This window comes from Pseudophryne corroboree, chromosome 7 (assembly GCF_028390025.1).
Source record: "Pseudophryne corroboree isolate aPseCor3 chromosome 7, aPseCor3.hap2, whole genome shotgun sequence".
Taxonomy (NCBI): Eukaryota; Metazoa; Chordata; class Amphibia; order Anura; family Myobatrachidae; genus Pseudophryne; species Pseudophryne corroboree.
Genome location: NC_086450.1, coordinates 335,238,614 through 335,258,546, shown reverse-complemented (window position 1 = coordinate 335,258,546; position 19,933 = coordinate 335,238,614). Strand labels below are relative to the sequence as shown.

Genomic DNA, 19,933 nt, shown 5'->3' with positions numbered 1-19,933 from the left:
GTGTGTGTGTGTGTAAGTATGTATGTGTATATAAATATGCAGCTGGTATATCAGTATTCAATAGAGATCTGATCTTTATTGTACAAGAAAAAAATATATAACCTACTAATAGCACACAACGTGTACTCAAGAACGCACAGAATAAGATGCGGATAGATAAGACTTTATTTTCTGTTATACAATATTTGTGATATCCAGTGATGTGCAGTCAGGTGAGGTAGAGTCTCTCCTGCCATATTCCAGAGTTTTGCCTATAAAAATTATAATAAAATACAAAGAAGATATATGTTCAACTCTGGAGTATACTGGTCTATAACAGGTGAGGCACTGCCTCCCCTGCCTACCTTGTCCGCACATCTCTGATCAAGACTCACCAAATTTCCAGCAGTATATACTGCTGTACCTGTGTATAATGCCCACATGAACCCTTGGGTTCATATATGCGTGTGTAAGTATGGCTCTGATACTAGCCAGTGCCTCCCCAGTCATTTACCTCATCGCACCTTCACACAAAGTGACTTGTTCCAGATTATATTTTTCTGTTATGCCTTTTGTGAGCAAGTGTGACACACTACTGCAGAATTATTTTGTCAAGTCCATGATACTGAAAATGGAGACTACTGTGTTATTGAGTTAAGATCGTGCCGGAGTTGATACAGAAATGCTTTATGCCATTCTTTGCTGTCACTTTGATAAAGATGGCTATTCAGATGGAAAAACTCAGTATTTGGTCATTGGTAAATATTATGACTGTAAATGTGTGTGTGTGTGTGTGTGTGTGTGTGTGTGTGTGTATATATATATATATATATATATATATATATATATGTAAATGATGATAACTATATATATATATATATATATATATATAATATGTGCAGATAGAGACATTCGGCACTCCATTAAACTGAAATAATTGCCCGGTGCCTTCTCTGCAGAGACGAATCGCAGTGCATACACAAACTGATGAGAGGCACTCCCAGGACTTTCATAATAAAGAATGGGTCCTCACCCCATGTAAAGCAACGTTTCGGTATTTATTTCAACCGTTGTCAGGCTCAATAAACATTTTTTTCTGTATATGTTTATTGAGCCTGACGACGGTTGAAATAAGTACCGAAACGTTGCTTTACATGGGGTGAGGACCCATTCTTTATTATGAAAGTCCTGGGAGTGCCGCTCATCAGTTTATATATACATATATATATATATATATATATATATATATATATTTATTACATCTGTTCCTTTTTGTGTGTTTTCAGATCAAAGCCTTGGAACTTGACCCCAATCTATACAGGGTTGGCCAAAGTAAAATATTCTTCAGAACAGGTGTCCTCGCCCATCTGGAAGAGGAAAGAGATTTAAAGATCACAGATATTATTGTTGCTTTCCAAGCTCAAAGTCGTGGTTATCTGGCAAGAAAGTACGTAACAATGTGAAATAGTAATACTAAAACCCACTGTTCCCAGCTTTACAGCTAAGGCAGGCAAAGATGATTTACTTATGTATTTACGCATTCCTCCCTTGTGTAGCCTTGCACATTTGTATATACAGTACACAGGTTTCACTTTAATGTTTGTTTATACTTACAGGGCCTTCGCCAAGAGACAACAGCAACTAACAGCAATGAGAGTCATCCAGAGAAACTGTGCTGCTTATCTGAAGCTGAGAAACTGGCAATGGTGGAGACTGTTCACTAAAGTAATTGTCTAATACCCAAGCTTTTCAGAGTTTGTTGGTCAAAGCCAATCAATGAAAACATTCCATCCATTTATATTAATATGTATGCCTGGACAGATGAACTGAGTGATCTTGTGTGGTCTGGAACCCCTTTTAAGGGCCATGCATAACCACCAGCCCAGTACTGTGAGGTGGAACAAAACAGGTCCAGTCTCAACTATAATACAATCATTTACCACATTATCATATCTGATTCCTGTTATGTTCTAAAGTGCAAAAAAAAAAAATCTTTATGCTGTAACATCCATGAATATCTTGCCCACATATGTGCGATCAGAGTTACATACTATACAAATGTAGAGGACCGAGTTGCACACACTGCATATGAGATATGAACACTCTGCTTAAGATAGTGCACCTGACTGGACACTATTAAAGTTACATCTATTGGTGCTAAATACTGACTGATAAAAACTCAGATACAATCTGGAATCATTGTAGTTTTTTTTAAATTGTGTAAAAATAATGGAATTTCTGGGATATATTTTGTTTAAAATGAATGACACAAAGACTAGAAAAAATATATTTATTGAGAGCAATATCAACCTGTGCAATACAAAGTTTCTTAGAAAAAAAGTTCTCATGGTTATCATCAACCTGTCATTAGGTGAAGCCGCTCCTGCAAGTGACACGCCAGGAGGAAGAAATGCAAGCCAAGGATGACGAACTTCAACGAGTCAATGAGAGGTTCTACAAAACAGAGGTTGAACTGAAGGAAATTTCGATGAAACATGTCCAGGTATATTTAGCAAAGAACTGGTTTATTACCCCAATGACTCAAAAACAACCATTAATTGGGGCACTTACTTGATACACTTCATGATATGTATTGGTATCGCCTGTTGTTCCTGCAAAAGAACTCAACGGATTCTTGTTTTTTCATAGTTTAAGGTAGATTGCAATATTTGTGTCATCTTTAAAGTCCGGCCCAAAATTTTGATGAAACATCTGCAATTTACTATGGCGAGTCTCACCCATTATGATTATCCTTTGTCCAATCAGTTGATGGAAGAGAAGAACCTCCTGCAGGAGCAGCTGCAGGCTGAGACAGAGCTGTTCGCTGAAGCAGAAGAGATGCGGATACGGTTACAAGCCAAGAAACAAGAGTTGGAGGAGATCCTTCATGAAATGGAAGCCAGGATAGAGGAGGAAGAGGAACGTGGACAGCAACTACAAGGAGAGAAGAAGAAGATGTTGCAGCAGATGCAGGTATTGAATCACTTGCCATCTTCCTGGTAAAAGACATTTCTATTTTAAGAAACTGCATCCATAATTAGAATTAAATAGAAAAAATATGTAAAATATCATTACTATGTTTCAGGCTTGTTGCAAATTAAGGGTAAATTTACTATGCAGCGCTCTTCAAGCAGCCACGTCTTTGGCAGTTTCGGCTATTGGATATAAAGAGACATTAATATTAAATACAAAACACGCCTGGGTTTGCATTACACATTATTGCCCATTTAAAGCCATTGGACAAAACTAATGAAGACATGGGGGCTTTAAAACTACTGCATAGTAAATTCATAGTATATCCAAGTATCTTCTTGTTTAGTTCTGGGGGACAGGAGGAATTGACTAAGATGCCCACTGCAGCTTTATATTAGGCGTACCCTATGATATAGGTTTTATTCTTAGCTAAACCATCTTAAATTGGTTTACCTGCTTTAAATTGCCCACCATGCTCTGCTCTTGTCACATGTTTGTATTTTATATTTCCATAGTTAGTATAGTAGAATTCATTACAAAAGACAAAATCTGTCAAATCAAATACCATGCAACATTTCAAGATAGCTACAAAATACTAAAATAATAACAGGAAACGGGGTGGATACTGTAATCTGTTAAGAAGCCAAATAATCACTTCTGTAAATCAATGTCCAGGTTTATCCATGATGACTTACATACAGTATCAAATGCAAAAGGTTGGTTGCAAAAGGGGCCTAAAAGGACTCACAGTTGGGTCTATGGCTCCATAAAGCAGTTCAAAAAAGAACAATAAAAAATGGCCTTTTTACTTTTGATTCTAAAGTTAAATATCAGAAGCAGTAGAGTAAACAAATTAGAATACTAATTTCCATGCTTTTGCCATTTTCTTTCAAATGAGTGCATATATGGCATGGTGCAAGGACATCTCTGTATCTGTACCGTGATGTTATGTGTTCTCTTCCAGGACTTGGAGGAGCAGTTAGAGGAAGAGGAAGCAGCCAGACAGAAGCTGCAGCTAGAAAAAGTGACAGCAGAGGCCAAGATAAAGAAGTTGGAAGATGATGTGCTTTTAATGGATGATCAGAACAACAAGTTAGTTAAGGTACATACTTATTTAGAAGTCTTTATTAAATGTATTTACTCCTTTTTCCTAGTAATAGATTAGATTTCTAAATCTTTTTGAAAACAGGAGAGAAAGATTCTAGAAGAGAGAGTGAACGACCTAACGTCAAATTTGGCAGAAGAAGAGGAAAAAGCAAAGAACTTGACTAAATTAAAAAACAAACATGAATCTATGATCTCAGAACTGGAAGGTATGACATCATCAGTCACAAGCAAGCTGTAATAATATCATTACTATGTATGAATGTGCTGCTCTTATTATTTGAAACCCACTCATTCATATTATAATATTAATATATGTTCTGTAGAAGATTACTGTAGGTTTCTCTAACGTCCTAAGTGGATGCTGGGGACTCCGTAAGGACCATGGGGAATAGCGGCTCCGCAGGAGACTGGGCACAACTAAAGAAAGCTTTAGGACTACCTGGTGTGCACTGGCTCCTCCCACTATGACCCTCCTCCAGACCTCAGTTAGAATCTTGTGCCCGGCTGAGCTGGATGCACACTAGGGGCTCTCCTGAGCTCCTAGAAAGAAAGTATATTTAGGTTTTTTATTTTCAGTGAGATCTGCTGGCAACAGACTCACTGCAGCGAGGGACTAAGGGGAGAAGAAGCGAACCTACCTAACAGGTGGTAGTTTGGGCTTCTTAGGCTACTGGACACCATTAGCTCCAGAGGGATCGACCGCAGGACCCGACCTTGGTGTTCGTTCCTGGAGCCGCGCTGCCGTCCCCCTTACAGAGCCAGAAGAGTGAAGAGGTCCGGAAAATCGGCGGCAGAAGACTTCGGTCTTCACCAAGGTAGCGCACAGCACTGCAGCTGTGCGCCATTGCTCCTCATGTACACCTCACACTCCGGTCACTGATGGGTGCAGGGCGCTGGGGGGGGCGCCCTGAGGGCAATATAAGACACCTTGGCTGGCAAATCTACATCATATATAGTCCTAGAGGCTATATAGATGTAAAAATACCCCTGCCAGTATTCCAGAAAAAGCGCGAGAAGTCCGCCGAAAAAGGGGCGGGGCTATCTCCCTCAGCACACTGGCGCCATTTTATCTTCACAGTGCAGCTGGAAGATAGCTCCCCAGGCTCTCCCCTGTAGTTTTCAGGCTCAAAGGGTTAAAAAGAGAGGGGGGGCACTAAATTTAGGCGCAATATATGTATACAAGCAGCTATTGGGGGGAAAAATCACTCAGTTATAGTGTTAATCCCTGCATTATATAGCGCTCTGGTGTGTGCTGGCATACTCTCTCTCTGTCTCCCCAAAGGACTTTGTGGGGTCCTGTCCTCAGTCAGAGCATTCCCTGTGTGTGTGCGGTGTGTCGGTACGGCTGTGTCGACATGTTGGATGAGGAAGGTTACGTGGAGGCGGAGCAGAGGCCGATAAATGGGATGTCGTCCCCTGTGGGGCCGACACCAGAGTGGATGGATAGGTGGAAGGTATTAACCGACAATGTCAACTCCTTACATAAAAGGCTGGATGACGTAACAGCTGTGGGACAGCCGGCTTCTCAGCCCGCGCCTGCCCAGGCGTCTCAAAGGCCATCAGGGGCTCAAAAAACAACAACGCCCGTTACCTCAGATGGCAGACACAGATGACGACACGGAGTCTGACTCCAGTGTCGACGAGGTTGAGATATATATACACAATCCACTAGGAACATCCGTTGCATGATCTCGGCAATGATAAATGTGTTACGCATTTCTGACATAAACCCAAGTACCACATAAAAGGGGTTTTATTTTTGGGGAGAAAAAGCAGCCAGAGTTTTGTTCCCCCATCAGATGAGTGAATGAAGTGTGTAAAGAAGCGTGGGTTCCCCCGATAAGAAACTGGTGATTTCTAATAAGTTACTGATGGCGTACCCTTTCCCGCCAGAGGATAGGTCACGTTTGGGAGATATCCCCTAGGGTGGATAAGGCGCTCACACGTTTGTCAAAAAAGGTGGCACTGCCGTCTTAGGATACGGCCACCTTGAAGGAGCCTGCTGATAAAAAGCAGGAGGCTATCCTGAAGTCTGTATATACACACTCAGGTACTATACTGAGACCTGCAATTGCCTCAGCATAAATAGTGCTGCTGCAGTGTGGTCTGATACCCTGTCACCCTAGACAGGGATAATATTTTGCTAACATAGAGCATATTAAAGACGTCGTCTTATATGAAGGATGCACAGAGGGATATTTGCCGGCTGGCATCCAGAATTAATGCAATGTCCATTCTGCCAGGAGGGTATTAGAGACCCGGCAGTGGACAGGTGATGCTGCCTTAAAAGGCACATGGAGATTCTGCCTTATAAGGGTGAGGAATTGTTTGGGGATGGTCTCTGGGACCTCGTATCCACAGCCACAGCAACAGCTGGGAAGAAAATTTTTTACCTCAGGTTTCCTCACAGCCTAAGAAAGCACCGTATTTTCAGGTACGGTCCTTTCGGCTTCAGAAAAGCAAGCGGGTCAAAGGCGCTTCCTTTCTGCACAGAGACAAGGGAAGAAGGAAAAAGCTGCACCAGACAGCCAGTTCCCAGGATCAAAAATCTTCCCTCGCATCCTCTGAGTCCACCGCATGACGCTGGGGCTCCACAGGTGGAGACAGGTGCGGTGGGGGCGCGTCTCGGGAACTTCAGGGACCAGTGGGCTTGCCCACAGGTGGATCCCTAGGTTCTGCAAGTAGTATCACAGGGATACAGGCTGGAGTTCGAGGCGACTCCCCCTCGCCGTTACCTCACATCAGCCTTGCCTGCTGCCCTCGGAGAAAGGTAGTACTGGCGGCAATTCACAAGCTGTACTTCCAGCAGTTGAAATCAAGGTACCCCTCCTTCAACAAGGCCGGGGTTACTATTCCAAAATGTTGTGGTACTGAAACCAGACGGTTCGGTGAGACCCATTCTAAAATTGAAATCCTTGAACACTTATATACGAAGGTTCAAGTTCAAAATGGAATCGCTCAGGGCGATTATTGCAAGCCTGGAGAATTTCAGGGTATCACTGGACATCAAGGATGCTTACCTGCATGTCCCTATTTACCCTCTTCACCAGGTGTACCTCAAAATTGTGGTACAGGATTGTCATTACCAATTCCAGACGTTGCCGTTGGTCTGTCCCCGGCACTGAGGGTATTTACCAAGGTAATGGCCGAAGTACTTATCCCGTACTTGGACGATCTCCTTATAAAGACGAGGTCCAGGGAGCAGTTGTTCGTCGGAGTAGCACTATCTCGGGAAGTGCTACAACAGCACGGCTGGATTCTGAATATTCCAAAGTCGCAGCTGGTTCCTACGATGCGTCTACTGTTCCTGGGTATGGTTCTGGACACAGAACAGGATAAAAAGGGTTTCTCCCGGAGGAGAAGTCCAAGGAGTTGGCGTCTCTAGACGGAGACCTCCTAATACAAATACAGGTGTCGGTGCATCAATGCACGCGAGCCTTGGGAAAGATGGTAGCTTCTTACGAAGAAATTGCATTCGCCAGGTCCCATGCAAGGATCTTCCAGTGGGATCTGTTGGACAAGTGGTCCGGGTCGCATCTTCAGATGCATCGGCGGATTACCCTGTCTCCAAGGGCCAGGGTGTCGCTGTGGTGGTGACTGCAGAGTGCTCATCTTCTAGGGGGCCGCAGATTCGGCATACAGGACTGGGTCCTGGTGACCACGGATGCCAGCCTTCAAGGCTGGGGGGCAGTCACACAGGGAAGAAACTTCCAAGGCCTATGGAAAAGTCAGGAGACTTCCCTACACATAAATGTTCTGGAACTATGGGCCATTTACAATGCCCTAAGTCAGGCTAGACCCCTGCTTCAACACCGGCCGGTGCTGATCCAGTCAGACAACATCACGGCGGTCGCTCATGTAAACCGACAGGGCGGCACAAGAAGCAGGATGGCGATGGCAGAAGCCACAAGGATTCTCTGATGGGCGGAAAATCATGTGTTAGCACTGTCAGCAGTGTTCATTCCCGGAGTGGACAACTGAGAAGCAGACTTTCTCAGCAGACACGACCTCCACCCGGGAGAGTGGGGACTTCATCCAGAAGTCTTCCAAATGATTGTACACCGTTGGGAAAGGCCACAGGTGGACATGATGGCGTCCCGCCTCAACAAAAAGCTACAAAGATATTGCGCCAGGTCAAGGGACCCTCAGGCGATAGCTGTGGACGCTCTGGTAACACCGTGGGTGTACCAGTCGGTGTATGTGTTCCCTTCTCTGCCTCTCATACCCAGGGTAATGAGAATAATAAGAAGGAGAGGAGTAAGAACTATACTCATTGTTCCGGGTTGGCCAAGAAGAGCTTGGTACCCAGAACTCCAAGAAATGATATCAGAGGACCCATGGCCTCTGCCGCTCAGACAGGACCTGCTGCAGCAGGGGGCCTGTCTGTTCCAAGACGTACCGCGGCTGCGTTTGACGGCATGGCGGTTGAACGCCGGATCCTGAAGGAAAAGGGCATTCCGGAGGAAGTTATCCCTACGCTATTTAAAGCTAGGAAAGAAGTGAACGCAAACCATTATCACCGCATATGGCGGAAATATGTTGCGTGCTGTGAGGCCAGTAAGGCCCCAAAGGAGGAATTTCAGCTAGGTCGATTTCTGCACTTCCTACAAGTCAGAGGTGACTATGGGCCTAAAATTGGGTTCCATTAAGGTCCAGATTTCGGCTCTATCGATTTTCTTCCAAAATAGAACTGGCTTCACTGCCTGAAGTTCAGACTTTTGTTAAGGGAGTGCTGCATAGTCAGCCCCCGTTTGTGCCTCCAGTGGCACCGTGGGATCTCAACGTAGTGTTGGATTTCCTGAAGTCGCATTGAGTTGAGCCACTTAAATCCGTGGAGCTACAATACCTCACGTGGAAAGTGGTCATGCTGTGGGCCTTGGCGTCGGCCAGGCGTGTATCAGAATTGGCGGCTTTGTCATGCAAAAGCCCTTATCTGTATTTTATATGGATAAGGTGGAATTGAGGACTCGTTCCCAATTCCTTCCTAAGGTGGTATCAGTTTTTCATGTGAACCAACCTATTGTGGTGCCTGCGGCTACTTGGGACTTGGAGGATTCCAAGTTTCTGGACGTAGTCAGGGCCCTGAAAAGTATATGTTTCCAGGACGGCTGGAGTCAGGAAAACTGACTCGCTATTTATCCTGTATGCACCCAACAAGCTGGGTGCTCCTGCTTCTAAGCAGACTATTGCTCACTGGATCTGTAGCACGATTCAACTTGCACATTCTGCGGCTGGACTGCCGCACCCTAAATCTGTAAAAGCCCATTCCACGAGGAAAGTGGGCTCTTCTTGGGCGGCTGCCCGAGGGGTCTCGGCTTTACAAATTTGCCGAGCTGTTACTTGGTCGGGTTCAAACACTTTTGCAAGAGTCTACAAGTTTGATACCCTGGCTGAGGAGGACCTAGAGTTTGCTCATTCGGTGCTGCAGAGTCATCCGCACTCTCCCGCCCGTTTGGGAGCTTTGGTATAATCCCCATGGTCCTTACGGAGTCCCCAGCATCCACTTAGGACGTTAGAGAAAATAAGATTTTACTCACCGGTAAATCTATTTCTCGTAGTCCGTAGTGGATGCTGGGCGCCCATCCCAAGTGCGGATTGTCTGCAATACTTGTATATAGTTATTGCCTAACTAAAGGGTTATTGTTGAGCCATCTGTTGAGAGGCTCAGTTGTTATCATACTGTTAACTGGGTATTGTATCACGAGTTATACGGTGTGATTGGTGTGGCTGGTATGAGTCTTACCCGGGATTCAAAATCCTTCCTTATTGTGTCAGCTCTTCCGGGCACAGTATCCTAACTGAGGTCTGGAGGAGGGTCATAGTGGGAGGAGCCAGTGCACACCAGGTAGTCCTAAAGCTTTCTTTAGTTGTGCCCAGTCTCCTGCGGAGCCGCTATTCCCCATGGTCCTTACGGAGTCCCCAGTATCCACTACGGACTACGAGAAATAGATTTACCGGTGAGTAAAATCTTATTTTTTCGTGACAAATACAGATTTGGACCTTAATCAATATTGTATATAACCTACATATATTATATGTAAACTACATACTTACTATGTTTCAATTACAGATCCCTAGAGCACGACATGAGCAGACAACACGTGTATGTACCATATATTCAAATGTAACCTCTGTTTGTCCTTGTTCTAGTGCGCCTAAAGAAAGAAGAGAAGAGCCGACAAGAGCTGGAGAAGGTAAAGAGAAAGCTGGAAGGAGAATCGAGTGACCTTAATGAACAAATTGCTGATCTGCTAGCACAGATTGCTGAACTCAAACTACAGCTAGCCAAAAAAGAAGAGGAACTACAGGCTGCCCTCGCCAGGTGACAAGTTATATCCTACTAGCAAAGCAAGATGGTCAATGGTTACAGGGTTGCTGGATAAATGTTTAAATACAAGAGGAGCTGATTAGGTTAGAAATGTAATATAGAGACAAACATAGAAGGCTGAAGTCATTGTTTTCAGGATGTATCCTAGAATAATAGGATATTTGTTAGCTAAATTCTCACTTTAATTGCAGAGGCTCATTATCTGTGGCTTTCGGTATTAGCGTTATAAGACAGGATGGTACTATACTGCTGTATTTGCTATTATTGACATCTGTTCACACCATATATTTATTGTATATCACCTGTAGACTTGAAGATGAAACTGCCCAGAAAAATAACGCGCTGAAAAAAATCCGTGAGTTGGAATCTCATATCTCTGACCTCCAGGAGGATTTGGAGTCAGAGAGAGCATCAAGGAACAAGGCAGAGAAGCAAAAGAGAGACTTGGGTGAAGAGTTAGAAGCCCTGAAGACAGAGCTGGAGGACACTCTAGACAGCACGGCCACACAGCAAGAGCTCCGGTGGGTATTTCTAACAATGCTGACAGTGTGCACAGGCTATGGATCCCACTGATATTCTTACAGACTTCACTTGTGATGGATGTTTGTTGTTGAGTGAGTGGAGAAACAGGACAATATCATCCAGTTTCTTTAAGAATTTGCCATGGACTCCCGTTAGGCATTGTATGACATTGCGGTTTGAAGTGTTATTTCTGGTTTTGCACATGGCATTCCAGTACCTTTTTGTGATTTGCCACCATATTCCCTCAACTCATTATGGTGGGATCCTCTGGCCTGTACTGAGACTGGGCAGTCGGACTTAATCCCCTGCTGTAATGACTTAATCCCCTGTTGTATTGTTCTCTGTACTGTATTGCAGCTGAGAACAATAGATGAAGGGTTTATGTTAATAAACCATGTTGTGCCTATCCGCAGCAAACTAGCCAAGATAACCGTGGACCCATCTGTATGTTTCTATGGTTTTACTATAATTTTCCAAGTGTTTCCCTAAACACCAACCACACACCTTCTTGCAAAGCTATTTGTCACTGAATTCTTCTGCCTCTTTTGTTTGCCACTTCATATAATTCCTGACAGGGGGTAAAAATCTAGGTTTTATATGGAATTATGCAAGCTTTCAATGATTAACCTAGATTTTTCTTTTTCCCAACACAATTCAAGTCTAATGGATAGATGCAAATGGTCAATCAGAATTATGGACAATATTCTTGAAATCATAATTTGCTCACTATAATTATGCTCATGAATCTACAATTTACTGTAGGATAGAGACACTGTTGGTCAACATGTCATTTATGTCCAGTAGATAAAGTATGAGTATTCACTAAAAATATCAAACTTGGGATGCTTTCTCTAAAACTAGCTACTCTATTCATTGAGCAGATTATGGTTGTGAAGCATAATAATTATATTTTATTATTTATTAAGTATCCTTACGTTTTCCATGTCTCTCTTCACAAACTATTAGCAATTTGTCATTTTCTCCCCAAATCAATCCTCCCCTACTCATTGATACTTAACTGAAATTTGAAGTAAAAAACAAAACAAAAACCATTTTTGAAGACTTATCAAGAACTGGTTCTTCTATACAGTATTTATGACCCTTTTTTTTTTAAAAAAAAGTCCCATCTACATCTATCAGTTACAGTCCATGGCACTTACTCTAAGGGTCAGATTTACTAAGGAGCCAGTTGTCAAGGCTGACAATCATTTGCTTCTTTGAATTGTAGATTTAAATAACAATAGCAATAAATGGTAAACCGGGCATGTTTAGCATTTATTTTATATTGCCGTTTTAAATGCATTCATCAATGGCTCCTATTATTGGCAGCTGGACAACCCACTCCTTAGTAAATCTAACCCTAAAATTCCGTTATTGTTTGTGTTGTTATAACATAATGTTTATCTATGACTGATGCGTATAGTTATAGACAATAAAAGCAATAATCGTAATAAGTTATAGGCAATAGTGTGTTTTACATAGACAGTAAGCATGAAGTTATAATTGCCTTACAGAGCAAAGAGAGAACAGGAGGTAACAGTATTGAAGAGGGCATTGGAAGAAGAGACAAGAACGCATGAAGCCCAGGTCCAAGAGATGAGACAGAAACACACTCAAGCTGTTGAAGAGATAACAGAACAACTGGAACAAGTGAAAAGGGTAAGGTGTCTTCATTTGTAGCACTAAATATGAGGCATTCATTTGCAAAGTAACTTAACATGGTCACAACTTCCTGCCCTTAGGTTAAAGTTAACTTGGAAAAAAGCAAGCAAGGTTTGGAGAAGGACAACTCTGAGCTCACAGTGGAAATCCGGTCACTAAACCAGACCAAGCAAGAGGTAGAGCACAAGAAGAAGAAACTTGAAGTCCAATTGCAAGAGCTGCAGTCTAAGTACACCGATGGGGAACGGGTCAGAAATGAGCTGACAGAAAAATCACACCGAGTACAGGTAGGAAAGTGCAAAATAAAAGGAACTGGAGCACTTCCTCGTCAGTCACCCTTATTCTCAATTATTTGTAGCTGCCAATGCTGTCTCAGTGCTTACCATAAGACAAGTGTCCTTTTATCTGTAGGTGGAACTGGAAAACGTTACTGTTCTACTCAGCGAAGCAGAGACCAAGTCCATTAAGCTTTCCAAAGATGTTGCAAGTTTGGGATCTCAGCTCCAGGACTCTCAGGCAAATTGTTTTACCTTAAATATATATCTATATCTTCTTATTGGAAATTCTTAGATATGTGCATTCTGAGTGAACTTTAATCACTGGATTTGGTTTTGTAGGAGTTGTTACAAGAAGAGACACGACAGAAGCTGAATGTGGCCACTAAGCTCCGTCAGGTAGAGGATGAGCGGAACAGTATCCAAGAACAGCTAGATGAGGAAGTGGAGGCCAAGCAGAACCTGGAACGTCATATCTCCACACTAAATATTCAGGTAATGGATTCAGTAAAATATTACAGTTCTTGTGTAAGACTGGGACTTATATATATATATATATATATATATATATATATATAGCAAAAAATGATACAGCGCCACTTGTGGGGTATGGTCTCAGTAATATATGTAAAAAGTTTGCTAAAATGCTAAAAACACACAAAACCTTATTAGAGGCGTCTGCCAACCCTTAGGATTGCAATACTGGTACAGTACTGCTGAAAGGAGTATAGAGTAGGGGGATAAGGGTACCGGCGACTAGTGTTGTTTAAAAATGCAAATGCTAAAACTTATAATTTATGAGCCAAAAAATACCAGAAGTCTGGTGTGACGTAACGCGTTGGGTTCCCCTGCATTGACCCCCTTGCCTATTTTAAGTTAAGTCAGAACTCCTTACCTTTTATATAAGACCTTTATGTTTTTATCAATATTTGGAAAACTTGTATGTTTTATCCCATTTTTTCTGTGTTATTAAAAAACTGTTTGTTCAATTTTATATATTTTTTGGCTCATAAATTATAAGTTTTAGCATTTGCATTTTTAAACAACACTAGTCGCCGGTACCCTTATCCCCCCCACTATATATATATATGTATATATATATATATCACTCATTCCATTGAATGTAGTGCATCAGTGCGTGTAAATTACTTCCAGGGCTGGATTAAGGCTTGTGGGGGCCCCCACCAACAAAATTGCACTTAGGAAATGGCCACCCATACAGCTCTGCAGTAGCCACCACAGGGACCTTTGTGCAAACATAGCACTCCCGGCAGATGATGAGGCTACTTAGCAGGGTCTGGAGTTGCAACAAGGGTGGATTGGCTGAGGGGTTTCTGGCTGGACTGTGTGACTTTCAGCTGTGTGGAAGCATGCTTTCAGGCTTCCGGCTGATCTTAATGCAGCAGCATCAGTATCATCCGGTCCCTGCACTGATGCGGGTAGGTAACTCAGCTGGTTGGTAGCAGTGACTCCGGCAACAGCCCTCTGGGTCCTAGTGCCCGCCGGCTGTAGCAGGCAAGTAGTGTGAACACAGAGCTACCTGCTACAGTCCAGGACCCGGAGCGGCTGTGAGCCAGCAAGTGAGCAGTGTCTGCGTTAGTGTGGAGGGCCTCAATGTGCGGGGCCACCGGGGCAACCGCCCTATCCACCCCCCATATAATCCGGCCCTGATGACGTTGTTCATAGACTTATCAAGTTGGCCCTGCAGCACAGCTGATGTAGATATATCTTGCTGATATATTGGCATGTCTGGCTGTGTGTACGGGTGACCTGCCCACCGCCCATATACTGGCTGGAGGGACTGACATCACAGCTGGGTGGGCAAATTCAAATGCCCACTCAGTTGAGACATCACGAAGAACACATCAACCGGCCTGTCGGTAAGTGTGTATGCTTACCAAATCAGCCACTATGTCAGCAGATAGGCCTGGGAATGTATTATTTGTAGCTCATTATGTGTAAACAGTAAACACACACTAACTTTTTATTTGAGTCCAATTACCAGAGCAATTAGAACCCAGTCATCTTACAAGTTTCTTTTATAAAATCCAGAAATAAACATGGACAGTCATCCAGATGCAGCTGCCTTAAAATACATATTGAGTGTCTGGGCTCAATAACCACTGAGGGAGTTAAGGAACTACCATGCTTTTACTAGTTTACAAAAATGATGGGCTTTATGTGTTATGGGGTTATCTATAACTGTGCCCTGTGTCTGCAACTGGTACTGCAAACAAAATAGGGTCTTTTTATACAGTGTGTCAGCTATTCCAAAAAGGCAAAAGGAAAAAAAAAATGTATTATGGGCATTATTAAATTCGTACTTGCTCTGTAACTAGTACTGCTTAAATGACACAACTGACACAACCATGTTGTACTCATACTGCCCAAATGTTGTAGAGCTAATGAAGTTAGCAAAACATTCTATAAAGTTAACACACTCTAGTAATACAAGTTCTGACCCATGTGATGTGCAAACCTGTTCATGTTTAGAATTTATTGGACTGTAGGCCGCCACAAACAAAGCATTGCTGATGACTAATTATTGGTAACAAATATATTGGTAATTAAATATACATTAATTACTTAGCTTGTCATACAAACCATACTCTCCTGTTTCAGCTCTCAGATTCCAAGAGGAAAATGCTGGAGTTTACTGCCACTATAGAGGCAATGGAAGAAGGCAAGAAGAAGTTCCAGAGAGACATTGAGGGCATGACCCAACAGTTTGAAGAAAAGGCTGCTGCTTATGACAAACTGGAAAAGACCAAGACCCGGCTACAGCAGGAGCTTGATGATCTTGTGGTGGACTTGGATAATCAACGCCAACTTGTGTCCAGCTTGGAGAAAAAGCAGAAGAAGTTTGACCAGGTGTGTTATAATAGATGGAACTGAAATTGCACTCTATATACATTTTTTGTCTTTATGAATATCTGGCTCATTTCTTTCTTACAGATGTTGGCAGAGGAGAAAAACATCTCTTCAAAATTTGCAGATGAGCGAGACAGAGCTGAGGCGGATTCTAGAGAGAAGGAAACTAGAGCATTATCCCTGGCCAGAGCTCTTGATGAAGCCTTACAATCCAAAGAAGAACTTGAGAGAGTGAATAAACTACTGAAGGCTGAGATGGAGGACTTGGTTAGCTCCAAGGATGATGTAGGCAAGAATGTAAGTAACACCTTCCTGACTACATGTTGATGAATGATGACCAGTTTATAAATAAAGCTCTTGGTCATCCTCTGGCAGTCTATTTATTTTCTATATAAAGTATTAACAAATATTAGATCAGAATTCATAGATACAAAGCTAGTGTAACCCAAGTTCTAATATGCAAATTAATGGTGGAAATGGTTTTTATGATTATTTCCCTGCAGGTCCATGATTTGGAGAAAAACAAGCGAGCCATGGAGCAACAAGTTGAAGAGATGAAGACACAGTTAGAGGAGCTAGAAGATGAGCTTCAAGCAACAGAAGACGCCAAGCTTAGGTTAGAAGTCAACATGCAGGCCCTGAAAGCACAATTTGAAAGAGATTTACAAGCTAGAGATGAGCAGAATGAGGAGAAGAGGAGACAGCTGGTTAAACAGGTAATACATTTTTATGGCTTAGTTCAGTTTGAATTACTGGACATTAGTGGATCACGGGGATTTTTTGCGATTTTTGTTAACTAGAAGATTTTTTTTTTTCATTGTATGACCGACCTGGGTGATCAACATTTTCCTTTTCCAAGGTTCATGAGTATGAAACAGAACTGGAAGATGAGCGGAAACAGAGAACCGCAGCAGCTGCAGCCAAAAAGAAGTTAGAAGTTGACCTTAAGGACTTAGAAGGACAAGTTGACTTTGCCAACAAAGGTCGGGATGAAGCTATCAAACAACTTAGAAAGTTACAGGTTAGTATAATCAGAACCGCTATAAAGTTACAATTTATAGCCATAGAATTATTGTGGATGTTTTATAGTACAAGATGAAAAGGTTCATCTTGTGATCTGTGAGCAATATGCAAATAAAATATCAATAATCACTGTAATTGAGGTAGCATTACTACTTACATAATAAATATGCAGATTTTTTATCAAATGTTTCATATATTTCAGGCTCAGACGAAAGACTTCCAAAGAGATCTTGATGATGCTCGTGCCGCCAGGGAGGAGATATTTGCCACCGCAAGAGAGAATGAGAAGAAGGCCAAGAGCTTAGAAGCTGAACTTATGCAACTACAAGAGGTGAAATATGTTGTCTTTTCTTTGAAGGAAAACTAAACAACTGTTGCATGAGAACACATTATTAATAGTTCCAGAACCTTATAGATGGCATGTATTCTCCTAGGAACTGGCTGCTGCTGAGAGAGCAAGAAAGCAGTCTGATTTGGAGAAGGAGGAACTGGCAGAAGAACTTGCAGGAAGTGCATCTGGAAAGTAAGGATAATGCCAGTGGCCTAGTTATTATAGACTTTCTGGATTAAAGTGGAACCTCTTACCATTGTATAAATTCAGGAGGTGGTTTCTTGGCAGTTAACACTCTGTATTAAGTTTCACACAAAACATTTTGTGCTGAGAAAGAGTATTCTCATATTTACTCTTGCTAATAAAACATTTCTGGTTTGGGGAATATACAGGCGCTGCACCTAGGCTTCATGGTTAAACTATTTATTAAGTTTCTACAGTTTCTCAGGTCTGGTATCCTACAATAGCCATAGTCTTAAATTTAGCCTTATGCCTCCTGGAAGGGGAGGGATTTCTAGTAGTATGTACGGAATGTATATTATAGCAGTAAGCTTTTTTGACCCACAATACAAGTGTATAACTTTTTCGTTGTCTTTGAACACAAGCAATTGGAGCACAGGTACAGTATCTTAAAGAAAATGACCTTGAAATATACACAACAGACAGTACAATATGATGTTGTAGTATACAGTCAGCCAGTCCAATCTTTCTTTAATATTTACTTTGAAAATTTTTATTAACTTTTAACTTGATAAGGCACAGAAAACAAATTATACACTTCTCGGAAAGTATATCCTGTAACGTAAAGGGTAGATATACAAATAAACCAAAGAGAAAAATAGGAAGGGAATGTAAATAGGTAATCCGTAATTTCATATAATTTAGCATAGGCACACTAGAATTCTAGTTTTATTTGACATACAGTGTTGAAGAATATCCTACAAAGTGTAAAGACCCGCCAACACAGTGTTTATAACATGAGCAATAAGATTAAGAAGATATCAGTTTAAATCTACAGAGATACCTATTATCCCCTTTACATCGCCAGTGCCGGATCCCACCAGGGAATTGGCAACGGGTCCTTTCCGGGCGGGATCCTGCATTGGACCCTAACAGCAGGCTTCCTGACTCGGCAATATGCCGAGTCGGGTTGCCATAGCAGCGGGGGGCGGAGCTGGCAGCTGGGGCGTGGCCGGCGTTGGGAGATGAGCTCATCTCCGCGCTGCCTCTCCCTGTGTCGTGAACGGGTCCCGGGTCGCATCGACCCAGGAACCTGTTCACACTGCCACTGACCCGATATTCAACCCGGGAATAACCCTTCTTATAACCCGGGTTGAATTACCAGGTCAGGCGACCTGGGAATTCTCCATGGCCCCATTCACATCACACAGTGACCTGTGTTGACCCAGCAATATAGTGGGTCGATACTGGGTTATTTATGCGATGTGAAAGGGGTATATGACAAGTGTAATATGAATTTTAATAATATGTAAGTATTTCAATAATATAATGTAATAATAATATAACAGTCATTTATAGAATCATGTCATGTGCTTAGATCCGCTCTACAGGATGACAAGCGCCGTCTGGAAGCCAGAATTTCTCAGCTCGAAGAGGAGCTGGAAGAGGAGCAGACTAACATAGAGGGCATGAGTGACAGGATGAGGAAAGCAGTGCAGCAGGTAGATACCACGACCCTGCTTTTCATTTAATTAGAAAGAAACTGGCTGCAATAGACCATGTCCATCTCTTTTGCAGGCAGAACAAGTGACGAATGAACTGGCGGCTGAGCGCAGCACTGCACAGAAGAATGAGAGTGCACGCCAGCAGCTGGAGAGACAGAACAAAGAACTCAAGAGCAAACTGCAAGAAATGGAGGGCACTGTCAAGTCCAAATTCAAATCCACCATTACTGCTCTGGAAGCTAAAATCTCTCAGTTGGAGGAACAGTTAGAGCAGGAAGCCAGGTAGGTAGTGCCATGAGGTAGCAGATATCTATGGATGACACAGTATACTTAGGGACAGTCACAATTCCAGCATCCTGTTATAAAGGCTTGGTGAAGAGACACTGGCAGTCATTTACAACTGGATGACTATATGCTAAAGTCCAGCAAGAAAAGTGTTTTTTTTAAACAATAGTGTTTATTCAGTATTGTAAAGATTCTTGGGAATGATGTGTGTGCAGGTGCTGTTACATAGTAGGCACACACCAGGGGATGACTCAAACTATGTACAGCCCAATTACTTAACCAGTGGTGATGATTTATTGAAGTATAACAGGTACAGCCGTACTCCCTGTTGTATACACAATGGTTCTCATGGATCGAAGTTTCAGTGTAGGGGGGCTCTAGAGATCACCAGCCGGTGAGTGTATGCTGCTTGCAGGTAGTGGTGCAGGATTGTTGAAACAGATTTATACCAGCATGTAATTACTGGTCTCTCTAGAGCTAAGTTGGAGACTTGAGTCTCTACCATGTCACTTCTCACACAATCTTACTGTCACTACAAGATGACTGCAGTCACATGGTGCAGCTGTACATCAAGTTGGAAGACAGACCTCTCAGGGTCCTAGGGCCTAGCATGTATGCACAGTGGGGAGATTTCTATCAATGGTAATATAGGAAAGGAGATTATCTTCTCATAGAGGGTGAGCAAAACAATAATATGAATTAAATACAATTAAGCGCTTCAAATAGTGCAGATTGGGTAAAAAGAGAGAGAGAACAAAGAAAAGAAGTACAAACGATAGAGAAAGAGATCAAGACATCTAGAGCAATACCAATGCAGAGAATAAAGTAACTAAAGCCTTGTTGGAAGTGAGATAGTCATTTGTATTGTATTTTTTTTCCATAGTGATCAGCT

General features: G+C 42.4%; 1 protein-coding gene across 7 annotated transcripts in view; it reads left to right on the top strand.

The window, feature by feature from the left end:
- MYH11 (myosin heavy chain 11) overlaps positions 1-19,933 on the top strand; it is a 281,015-nt gene that overhangs the window by 247,164 nt on the left and 13,918 nt on the right. For all 7 annotated transcript variants that reach the window (XM_063934369.1, XM_063934371.1, XM_063934372.1 and 4 more), the window contains 20 exons: positions 1,266-1,426; positions 1,596-1,704; positions 2,351-2,482; positions 2,746-2,952; positions 3,917-4,054; positions 4,142-4,265; positions 10,210-10,381; positions 10,696-10,908; positions 12,424-12,568; positions 12,652-12,858; positions 12,983-13,087; positions 13,189-13,341; positions 15,469-15,717; positions 15,802-16,014; positions 16,221-16,433; positions 16,577-16,738; positions 16,943-17,071; positions 17,175-17,263; positions 18,630-18,753; positions 18,830-19,038. In XM_063934369.1, the coding sequence (XP_063790439.1) occupies positions 1,266-1,426; positions 1,596-1,704; positions 2,351-2,482; positions 2,746-2,952; positions 3,917-4,054; positions 4,142-4,265; positions 10,210-10,381; positions 10,696-10,908; positions 12,424-12,568; positions 12,652-12,858; positions 12,983-13,087; positions 13,189-13,341; positions 15,469-15,717; positions 15,802-16,014; positions 16,221-16,433; positions 16,577-16,738; positions 16,943-17,071; positions 17,175-17,263; positions 18,630-18,753; positions 18,830-19,038 (3,254 nt within the window). The remainder of the gene's footprint in view (positions 1-1,265; positions 1,427-1,595; positions 1,705-2,350; positions 2,483-2,745; positions 2,953-3,916; positions 4,055-4,141; positions 4,266-10,209; positions 10,382-10,695; positions 10,909-12,423; positions 12,569-12,651; positions 12,859-12,982; positions 13,088-13,188; positions 13,342-15,468; positions 15,718-15,801; positions 16,015-16,220; positions 16,434-16,576; positions 16,739-16,942; positions 17,072-17,174; positions 17,264-18,629; positions 18,754-18,829; positions 19,039-19,933) is intronic.